Here is an 11,837-nt window from a genome sequence, read left to right on the forward strand (position 1 = left end):
CTCCCTCACATGGCTGACAGGTAAGCAGCAATTTGGGAATAGCCAGAAGCAGTGGGACCAGTCGGAAGACAGGACAGAAAAGTCAGGGATAACAGGAAGCTGAATCAAGGAGCAAGCTACAGGGCAGGACTAAAGAATAGTCAAGAATATGTGACCAAGCCAGAGCTCAGGAAAGCCTCATTGCTTGAGCCAGGCAATGCACTCCTTCCTGCCTGGATAGGTGGAGCCAGTCCAAGGCCTGAAGATACTTTGCCGAAAAACTCAATTACAGTTCAGTGGTTCTCCACATGGGGGTTGTTTAGTCGCAAAGTCGTGCCTGACCCATCACGACCCCATGGACAACATTTCTCCAGGCTCTCCTGTCCTCTACCATCCCTCAGAGTCCACCCAAGCCCACACCCACCACTCCAGTGACTCCATCTAGCCACCCCATCCTCTGCCATCCCCTTGTCCTTTTGCCATCAAACCACACAGGGGAGCCACACACAAATCCAGGAGCTCGGACTGATTTTCTGGACATGGCCCAGTCTGAGTGGAACTAGACATTACAGAAACACGACAGCCACACAGAGAGTTCCCCCTTTCCCCTCTGTAATGCCTAGTTTGGTTTATTCCATTTCTTTCCTTTGCAACATAGATTTCCACATGTTGGATCATATGGTTGGCCACTGCAGGTTTGCTCAAGGAAATGATCATAAAATGGGCCAGACATGGGATGGGTTTGAACAGAGGGCAGAACTTGACATGGGGCTTAGATTTGGAAGGCATCACAAGTTTTAGTGAAACGTGTTTTACTAAACAACACAGTTCTGCCTTCTGTGTGGAAAAGGGGACCATGGCCATAGGATTCCTAGATTTCCCCTACACAGCCCAAGGGAGCCATTTAAAAGATTACTTAAAAACTTTTATTGGCAAATATTACAGTAGTACACTTCTTTTGAGTTCACACAAGCTGTTTGTGTGGCACCCAAGCATGATAAAACCAAAAAAACAAGCCAGCAATTAGATGTGTTAGAGGAAAAGCTCTAATCCAAACTATTTGTGAAAGTCAGCTTCAAGATGCAGAGACTGGGCCTCTGTTCCAAATCAGGATTGGAGAGAATTTAACAAGCCCCTGCAGAGAAAAGCAAAAGAAGAACACATTGGTTGTTGCACTATTGTAACACGAGACCATCTTGCATTGTCCAATTGCAAAGCATTAGGCCACCATCCCATGTATGTATAAACTCCAAAAAGGTCTTTAGCTCCTAGTAAGCTGGTGAATGCCAGTGGTGTTGCCAGTGGGAACACAGGTAGGCTTTGCCCGGATCCTGGAGCTGCCCTGCTCGCCAGATTACCTACGAGGCTGTGAGGCTTGCCTGAGAGATTTCCTTTCGGAGGCAGAGGGGCCAGTTATTCCGACACTGCCTTCTCCCTGCCTGGAGGCTATATCAGTCTCTAAATGGTAACGTTAGAAGACCCAGAGGAATGGGCTGGCTCTCTTGTATGTGTAAGTTGTCCCTGGAGCAAGGCAGTTTTCACACAGGAGTCCCATCTTTTTATATGAGTTTGTACCTTTCCCACTTGGAAACCAGCCACATGTGGCTTCCATAGATCAGCTGACCTCCTGCTGAGTCACCTGATACTCTTAAAGTCAGCAACCCCCAGGACTGCATCACAGAGAGTTTCCTGGAAGTGTGGTTACCAAAAGCAGCTTTGACTCTCCCCATTCTAGAAAAGAGCAAATGGAAGGAAGGAAGGAAGGAAGGAAGGAAGGAAGGAAGGAAGGAAGGAAGGGATAGAAGAGAAAGAAGGAAGCATTTCTGCATACCTGACTGTAGCACAGGCTGGAACTGGCCAGACATGCAGATCTCTTCTTGCTTCTGGCGCACAATGCGCTGAATGGCTGGGGGGAGCCCACGGGGGTTGCGAGAGAAAATCAGGGAGTAGCCATCGTCGCAGGAGCCGTCCTCTTTCAGGCTGCGGCAGGCGTAGGTGATGGCATAGTTATCGTAGTCGGTATCAATCACCCAGTAGTTGTCACCTGTAATCATGCCAAGGGCCCAAAGTCAGGGAAAAAGCTCTGGCTTTTCTTATAGGGGAAAAGCAATGTGTACCCAGGCCTGTGTGAACATCTTAGCTTGACTGCATGTTTTTCTTATTATGTAAGGAGCAGGCCATTGGTGCTCTGACTGTCCACAGCTCTGAAGGCGACCTTTTGACGGGCAAGAATGTTGGGAAGGGCTTAGAGTCGTACTCAGGGAAGGAGAAGGAGCTGAGCAGGCAAAGTTCTCCTTTGTTTCTGCTTTTATCTCTGTTCATCTCTCTTTCTGTGAGTCAGGACTCATCTTCACTAACAGCTGCGAGTGGAAAGAACAGGGAAAATGAGCCACCAAGTAGAATGGGGAGAATGCTGGAACATGGAGGACCTTGACCATGGAAGACCTGAAGTGCCCTCCTAAGCATGCAGCACAGAAACCAAAAGAACTGAGAAAGGGCCCAAGCCTTCCCCCGATCACCAGTCTGTTGCATTTCTCCAATGGGTGAACCTTCCATGAGTCTGGCATAGAAACCTGGTGGGCTAGCAGGGAAGGGATCCATGTCTGCACCCCACCCAATCTCCATGCTGGATGTTCAGGAAAGAACTTGCACAAGGAACTAAAACAAAGCTTGGCACTCTGATGCGGACTTGAGTTGGACCAAACTTCGGTACAGAATGCGGCATGGTCTCCTGACAGTATTAAGGGGTGGGTACCTGAGCCCAGGGCCTTTTCAAGCTGCGCTCTCCACGATTTGGAACAGCCTCGCAGGGCAGGCTGACTGGGCCCCATTCACTGGCCGGGCCTTCTTAATACTTTGAATGCTGTTGCTGGCATTTTGCATTTTAGTTTTTTACAGTGCTCTGCTGGTTGTATTGCTTTTTTGTTTTTAAGAGTGATGACTGCATCTTTTTGTATTTGTTGCAAGAATGTTTTCCAGAAAGGGAGATGTGAATGCATATTTAAACAAGTCAGAGCAATGAAGGAAGGGCTGTTGATAAAGCAGCTCCTGCCCTGCACCTCAATATCTGGATGGGCTGGGCACTGGCAGCATGTTACCAGCATCTGGAGGAGCTCTTCTTCTGACTTGCAACCCTCCCATATTTTCCCAGCACTTCTTCCATCTTTTTCTTCCACACAAAACCCCACAAAGGATTAAAAGGTAGCTGTACAGCGGCAGTGCTCTGAGCTCGCCATCCAGAGGCATCCCTTGTTCCAAAAGTACATCATAACTCTGCAGCACTCCTAGGTTTACCAGCATGCACTGGGCTTCGCTACTTGCTGCATTCTTACCTCCACTTGACAAGTAGCTTGCCAGGCCTTGGTAATTCATGAACATTTTTGCTGGAGTGGCAGGATCAGGCACTGAATATTGAGCAGCCATGTCAGCACAGATCACCCAGAACCTGAAACAGGATGAAGGGAAGACAAATCTCAATATACAGCTTTGCTTATGCAGGATTCTCTCGCATCCCCTTCTACTTTCTACATTGCACATGTCCTGACAAAATGAGCAAAAGCTTTGCTCTAACGTGGGACTAAAAGACTGATGCTCTAAGAACAGCTTTTAGACTTAAGGTGAGATTCCTGATGCAAGTTCCTTGTTGCAAGTCCTGCTTCCCACCTGTGCCGTAGAGATGCTACTGTCCCTGTCCTGAAAGGGGCATACCTTAGACAGGTGAATGTCTACCTGTCCTGAGGTTCTTTCTGTGGCCCTGCTGGAGTCCCAGTCCTGTCTCTTGGAGTTCACCAGGCAGCTACACTTGTCTCCTGCTCTGGCCCTTCCCCCTGCAACGCCAATTGGTGTTGTCCCAGTTTTGGGGCAGCCCCTCACCTGCACCCCCAATTCACAAATGTTGACATGCCCTTCCTAAGGTATCTTTCTACCCAAGCCCCACTCTGTTTGGCCTTTGGCCACATGAACTTCTGGAATGCAGCCCCCAAGAGCTTCTCCAAAATTTAATGTGGCCCTCGGGTTGAAAGAGGTCCAATACCTTTGCTTTCAGAACCACACACATGATCATCTGCTGCAGGTTTTGAGACATTAGTGTGTTTTTCCCTATCTTTGATACTGCTTGAAGAACTGCTTGCTGGTTATATTAGTTATTAATATCTAGTTGCATGGGAAAGTCTCTGACTTGTGCATGATTGATGAATAATATAAACTGAGGTTGTGTTTTAATTATTCCTATTTTGAAATTAATTTCAAAATGACAGCATCAGTGGAAAGATTTGCTTCTCCAGGATGTTGTTATGTCTTGAAATGAATAGGAAACTGGCATATCAAAGAGATCAAGGTACATATTCTAGCCGTCTCCAGCCTTTTCGGAGTCCCACTTTTGGGAATTTGAAAAACTGCTCTGGACACTAGCACAAGATCTTCAGTTTGGCATCTACCAGTTGGATCTTTGCTGCATTTATTCAGCAAACACCTGTTTCGGGTCACTTGGACACTGCCGTGTCTCTTTAATAAGCAATTGTCTAATTTAGGTAATTGCTAACAATGTAGTACAGTTGGCCTTTCTTTTAAATGCATGTTTTGGCAATGTCCAGTAGCTGCTTCTTTTACAGGGATGTTATTATACAGATAATTTTTGTACTGTACAATCTTTACGATTCCTTGATGTCCGCACTCTTTTGAATTATTTATCTGCTTCATGGAACTTAACGAAAGGTCAGCATAAATAGATTATGTGCATCCTTTTATGAGTTAAAAGACTGCTATTTCACCATTGGAAGGACAACTACTCATCTCCTATAATGCAATGGACTGAGGACCACACAGCACTTTCAGTATTTGAACATATGACAAATAGATACCACCTTCAAATGGATACTTCTCTAGATATATTGTCCACTTTTGTGGAAACCAATGTAAAATTGATAGAAATTTGTATGTGCATCATACAAATCCATGTATTAAAACTGGATAAAACCATAATTAAGAAACTAAATCTTCAGGTTCCACATTGGGGACATCTTTGGGGACAGCACGGGAGGTTCCTGGGGGTGCCATTTTGTGGACCCCTGACATGCACTGCCCTGTAAACACGAAGAAGAATGGCATATAGAGCTCTAAAGTTATTTTTAAAAGAATTCATCTCCTTGGCAGGTGAACTTCACCTCTCAGATGTTTTGCTGCAGACACCATCTAGACCTTCGATCCTTTCCCATCTCACAACATCTACAGTCTGAAATGGCACAACGCAGCAGAAGGAGCACCAGCCATTCACTCTGGGTGTGTTTTTGCTCCTCAAAAGTGGGTGAAAAGCACCAAACTCCATTTATCAGGATTCTTTGGACCTGATATAAACACACATATTAACTCAATTTCTTCGTCCTCCTTGGTGTGTACAATGAATAGTCAGTAGCTGAGCGTATGAACAGAGTCTACTGAAAAGCATCATGTTGGAGAAGACGCAAAGAGCTAGGAAGGTTATGCCTGTAGTATTAAAAAAAATCTGTGACAGCTCATTTACACAGCCATCATAATTGTGTGCGTGCAGCATCCTTTGGTGTTGCAATCCTCACATGCGAAGCAAACCATCCCTCAGCTGGAAAAGACACATTTCCAGCATTCAGCATCTACCCTTAATAAAGATACTGGTTGAAAAAGGCGACCTTGAATGGGTTCATGGTAGCAGTCAGGCTGTGGAAAGTGTCATTGCTCGAATTTAGCCCAGCAACATGCCTCCAATTTACAAAACTGTTCAGGGCAGTGCCAGGGGGCAGTTGGAGGTGAGCCCCCGCCTTCCTTTTTTCAGCACGCCTATTTTTTTTCCACTACTGCTTCTTTCTTCACTTTATAGCATCAGTGCTACTTTTTAAAAATAAAGAAAAGGGCTTCTTTCTGATATTACACCAGCCAATCAGAGAACATGTAAATTGGTTGTTATGCAGCGAAGTCGCAGTGATGTCAGGAAGCATTGCCCTTACTCCAGAGTTCCTAATTATGGCATGTAGCCAACCAGATTATGCTATGTGATAATAATGATGATCAACTGAATTTTCTTAGACACCTTTCTTTTAAACAAAGCCATGAAGCAACTTCAAATAATATCAATGAAATATACAAAAAGTAAAATAGATTGTATCATAGAGCCAAATCATACTGAAGGCAATGCTTTCTGCCCTCATTTGGTAAGGGTGAACTTCTGTGCCCCATTTCACACAATTCCTCCAGCAACTGTTGAAATGGTTAAGCTTTGCAGGAAGTCATTTTTATTTTTAAGCAAAATGGCCTCCTCCCATTCTAGCTCCAGCCTACAACCTAGAGATCAACAGAGCAGCATGGATTTGCCATCCTGATCACAGGAATGGATGAGCAGGTCATAGGACCAGGTGGCCAGTGATACACAGGAGCAGTAGTTGCCAAATCACCAACTTTTGTGCCTTACCCAAAAAGCTTCACTCTCCCTTTAGAAGATGCAATCATGGTACCATCCTCCTCAATCGTGTATTCAGCTGAGATGTTATCCTGTAGAAACAGGCCTTCTGGGTCTTTCTTGGCCAGTGCATACCATTTGCCTGCATACTAAAATGCAAAGAACATGTAAGATAACCAGGATGGACAGCCACCATATGTCATCAAGCTTGAATATTAACCGGAACAGAAGGAGATGGGAAACAGGTGATGGGAAAGACTAAACCAGCAAACTGATGGGCAAAAATTTTAAGCAAACTGGTTTCCATAATCTAAATCCAAACCATCAGCAATTAAGCAAACCCCAGCCCTGCCTCCTCCAATCTTTCCCCACAAGATAGTGTGGCATTCTTGAGGGCCAGTTCCTCAGCAGAATCAGCTCATCAATCTTCTCCTGGGATGTTCTGCTGCAGGTGGGGCACTCGCAACTTCCTCTCAGCTGCCCCACCGAGTGGGGCCGGCTCTACTGAGCCTAAGTGACAAGAGGATCGATTTCAGATGAACACTGGCAGAAACCTGTAGATGCTCAGGGCAGTTTGACTATGGAGTCAATTATCTGTGAGGGCAGGAGGTTCTCCCTCTCTGGAGGTTTTCAGGCAGAGCGCCAGACAGCCAGGGAGGATGTTCTAGCTTTGGCTCCCAGCACAAAGAAGTGGAATGAACCAGATGACTTGCAAGCTCCCTTACGACTCTTGTACGATCATTCCTTGCTGTCTCATCAGCAGGAGCATGGAAGCCACCATGTCACAGCAGCTGCCTTGCTCTTGATGCAACATATAGACCAAGTAGGCCTGAAGCTACTTGACCAGAGTAGGGGTGCCCCTCCCAAAAAATATATCTGCCTCCAGTGTATTTTTTAACTTTTCTTTATAAATTGCACCAAAAAAAAAAGTTTTAGTCTGACTATGGTGCTGTTACACTGTCCAGCCGACCCAACAGAAAGCTGTTGCTGGATCACAGCTAGGTTCCCAGAAGGTACCCTACGTTTACAAACAGTGACTGGATTTTAAAAGATTACAAAGCATTCAGAGGCAATGGACAAACATGAAAAAGCGTGGCTTGCGATTTTACTTTTGCAAATGACTCGCACCAAGCTGTAGTCCTTGACATGATAAAGAGTTCATAGTTACCCGCTTGGGGTCAAAGTCCTCTTTCACAGAGAAAGACTCCACTGCACAGGAGGACTGGGCCCAGCAGTAATCAATGATGGAGGCCACGATCACGAGGAGTGTGGACTGAGCGTATCTCATCCTGTGAAGAAAGACAGTCGTTCAGCCCCCAGTTAGCAGCTTGCTCTCCTGACCAAACACAATGGCATTCATTCTCTGCTATCCTATTTGCTTAATTATTGGAGAAAACCCTCCAAACACATGGAATTCAGCAAGGCTCCTGACAGGTGCCGTGAGCTCTAACTATCTGCGCCAAATTAGATAGCTGGGGGAAGGAACACTGCCCTGTCTGTCACAGAAACATGCTTGAATTTAGCAACACGAGAGCACGCACTGCTAATCTTGTACAGCATTAGGCATTTAAAAAAAGAAAAGCAGAACAAAAACCACACAAGTGAGCTTTTACTGTTCCAGATACTGAATTGCCTCTATGTCTCTTGCAGAGCAATTGCATGGTGGAGGTTGCTGGGGGTGGTGAGATGAGGTACCACCACTTCCTAACTTTGCTGGCTTACTGCAGCCAGAGCAAGGGGATTAACAATGGAAGGGGATTAACAATGTCAGGTCTAGGGCTAGTGTAGTTGAGGGAGCCTAGGAGGAAGGATCTTCAGCTGCCGCTGTCATGCCCCATTCCCTCAATGCATTGGCAGAACGCTGCTGGTGAGACATTTATCTCCAAGCTGGTTTCCATGAGTGTCCTGGGGGCCTCGGGGAACATAAGTGCCTTTCTGCTTTCAGGCCTCCCTCTCTGCCTATGGAGCCACGTTGCATCATATCCAATCACAGAATCATAGAATAGTAGAGTTGGAAGGGGCCAAGAAGGTGGCTGTTGTTTCTTTTTGAATGTCACTAGTGTGGGAGAGCTTACCACCTCCCTAGGCAACTGGTTCCCCTGTCGTATTGCTCTGAGAGCGAGGAAGCTTTTCCTGATGTCCAGCCTGAATCTGGGTTGTCGCAACTTGACTTGAATATTCCATGTCCTACACTCTGATATGAGCAAGAAGAGATCTTGTCCTTCCTCTTTGTGACAGCCTTTGAGGTACTTATAGAGGGTTATCATGTCCCCCTCAGTCTTCTCCAGGCTGAACATGCCCAGTTCTCTCAGTCTCCCCTAATAGAGCAATGTTTCTAAACCCTGGATCATTCTTGTTGCCCTCCTCTGGATCCTTTCTACTTTTTCTCCATCATTTATTTTATTTTATTTTATTTTATTTTATTTAAAACATTTTTATGCCACCCCCATCGCAACTAAGCCTCGGGGCGACTCACAACAAAAACAAAATACATAAATATAACAATTATACAAGTAAAAATATTAAAACCTGGTGCATCTCAGCTTAAAAGATTTAAAATCCTATAAATACAAATAAATTAACAATTAAAATGAGTTTTAAATAAAAAGGTCTTAGCCTGGCGCCGAAAAACAAATAACGACTGCGCCAGGCGGACCTCTCTGGGGAGCACATTCCATAGATGGGCCGCCACCGCAGAGAAAGCCCTCCTCCGAGTACTCACCCTCCTAATATTCACAGAGGGTTCCCGGAGAAGGGCATCTGTTGCTGATCTCAAGGGGCGGGAGGGCATATATATGGATGCATGGACAGTATTCCAGGTGAAGTCTAACTAGTGAGGAGTATAGGGGAACTACTACTTCTCATAATTTGGATGTAATATTTCTGTTAATGCATCCCAAAATAACATTTGCCCCTTTTTGTGGCTGTATCTCATTGTTGGTTTATATTTTGCCTGTTGCCAAAGATAACTCCAAGGTCTTTTTCCTTTTCAGTTTTGTTTAGCCACGTATTCCCCATCTTGTATCGATGCATTTGGGTTTTTTTTTCCCTTAGCCAATCTCTGGCCAACTTTAGGATGGCATATCCAATAATGTTTGGAGAAATGTGTTGGTCTAAGTGTTGCCACCATTTGCTAGTTTGTAAACTGTGGTTTAAATTTATCTGGCAATTTCAGACTGTGGTTTTAAATGTCTTGTATATTTTGCAGATTCTGCAGCAAATTACTCTCATTTGTGCCTCATTAGTTTATATGTTTCCCAGCTATCTAGTACTTTCCTTAAATCAGTGGCATTTCTGAAATGATTGCAGTGCCATTCTGGGCATATTTTCTTAAAAGAACACTCTCCTAGGGGCTGAATGAGATGCTATGTAAAATGCAGAGTCTATGTGATCCTACCATTTGGTTCTGCTCTTCAGCAAGTGCACAGGGACATGATCTGAATCAGGACCACCATGGGCAGGTGCAAGGAGATGGGTAGGTTATACTTTCCCACACAGGTAGTTCTCTAATCTGCCACCCTCTAATCTAGGAGCTAAAGGGGGTATAAGATTACTGCCTTGCAGCACACCCTCTCTGTCAGCTCTTAGAGTCCCAGTCCAGGGACAGCTGCATCTAGACCACGTTCTTCTTTAAGCAGCAAAAACACTGTCTAGCCTGCAGATGGAGGTTCACAAGACCAAAGCCTCTTCCATACCAAGCCATCTGCATTGCAAAAAGGCAAGGAATGCACTTCCCATCTAGCAAATCACATGCGGTGATAAAGTTCTATTTCTGTACCTCATCTAGGTCTATAGCATGCTGCACTGCAGCCAAAGGTGCCAACCTCAGCATTTGGAGGTGGAAGTTCAGGCAAGACACCCTCTGTGGACTCCATTTGCCTAAGAAGCAACCTCACACTTCTCTTGCCCAGCCTTCTTGGATGTTCTGTGCAAAGGAAGAGCAACCATCTTCTAGGGGAGGTTGACAATTAGCTAGGCTTGAGCCTCAGGATTTCTCCGGCTTCTGGTGGCTGGGACTTGACACGTTCCCAGTTCTTTGCAGTGTCCCTGACCCAGCCAGATAATCTACCTGCAGATCATACAGAGCAGTTGGTCCACAGGACATGTGGTGCCTGTCAGCCTCCCTTGCTTTAAGGTCATGAGAAAGGACACCAGCAGCAGCTGCTATGGGGCTGGTTAAGCTAGCCTTAAACTGAGAGCAAACAGATTCCCATAATCCAAATCCAAGCCACAAGCAATCAAGCATGGTGTTGGGTGCAGGATCCAGCACAGCCCCCTGGAACCCTTCCAAAGGATTGATGTGACATTGCGGAGGGCTCAGCTGCACCGTCAGTAGAATTGAATGGTGATGCTTCCCTGAATTTAAGCCCTTTTTGGAAGGAATGGAACCACATCTCCATTGGTTCAGGTGCTACCATTAGCACAGTGGACCTAGGGCAGTACAAAGATGGCACAGGCACCAGGCCTCGCCTATCAAGAAGTGCCCATTTTTCATCCCCTAACCATGGAGTCCAGGTCTCTAATCTCTAATCCTAAACATGCAGAAAGCAAGCAAAAGCAACTCATGATCACTGGGGCGAATGGCCCCACACTGCATCTGAGCTTATTCATCAGGCATCCCATTAAAAAATGGCTAATGGTTTTATTTGTTTGTTACTATACTACACCCATTCTTTGTTTCCTACTATCAACCCAAAGCAGGCTGCACGATCCTCTTCCTCCATTGCTTTTTATCCTCACAACAACCTTGTGGGGCACATCAGGCTGAGAATCAGGGATTGGCTCAAAGCCACCCTGTGAACTTCATGGCTGAGTGGGAACTAGAATCTGGATCGCCTTCATCCCAGCCTGCTACACCGCACCAGCTCTTCAGTGTATGCTGAAAACACCTGCGATTTTCTATCCAAGCCACTGACGCCTCTAAGCAGATGAATCAACAAGGGGGTCAAACAAAGCTGAAATAAAATAGCATGAATGTGCATATTGAAAGACCTACCTGATGGATTCTGAAGCTTCTGCAATTAACTCCCAGTAGCTGATTCTTGTTGCTCTGAAGATGTCTGCGTACGGAAGGCTCTGTATGAGCTGCCTTTAAATAAGGTGTCTGGAGAGGCGTTAATTGGCTGTCTCCTGGACCAGAGTAAGATGCTTACCTCTGGATAATCCATTATGTAAAATCCATCAGCATAATCCTCACACTCCACCATCTATCTGCTATTCTCAAACACTCGTGGCTTTTACATAATCAGAGAAAGCATCCTGACCATCAGTACTCGTTTGCCATATTCAGCCCTCTCTGTACTCCGGAACACGTGGACGGCTAAATCACGCACCCAAAGCATGTAATACAAGGAACAAGGTATCCCAAGGCTTTCCCCTAGAAGTGCAAAACATCTGATGTATATTTGGCAGAAGGATTCCTTGGCTGGCCCCA

At 45.6% G+C, this 11,837-nt stretch overlaps 1 protein-coding gene across 1 annotated transcript; it reads right to left on the minus strand.

Moving 5' to 3' along the window:
* Nucleotides 1–1,103: 1,103 nt before the first annotated feature.
* Nucleotides 1,104–7,691, minus strand: LOC123030172 (purpurin). The gene is made up of 5 exons (XM_044443856.1): nt 7,572–7,691; nt 6,416–6,552; nt 3,312–3,424; nt 1,811–2,023; nt 1,104–1,114 (listed from the first exon to the last, which is right to left on the minus strand). The coding sequence occupies exons 1-5, from the start codon at nt 7,689–7,691 to the stop codon at nt 1,104–1,106; spliced, it is 594 nt and encodes a 197-aa protein (XP_044299791.1).
* Between the last annotated feature and the right edge of the window lie 4,146 nt (nt 7,692–11,837).

The sequence above is a fragment of the Varanus komodoensis genome, unplaced genomic scaffold, assembly GCF_004798865.1.
Source record: "Varanus komodoensis strain SLA01 unplaced genomic scaffold, ASM479886v1 scaffold43, whole genome shotgun sequence".
NCBI classification, from domain to species: Eukaryota; Metazoa; Chordata; class Lepidosauria; order Squamata; family Varanidae; genus Varanus; species Varanus komodoensis.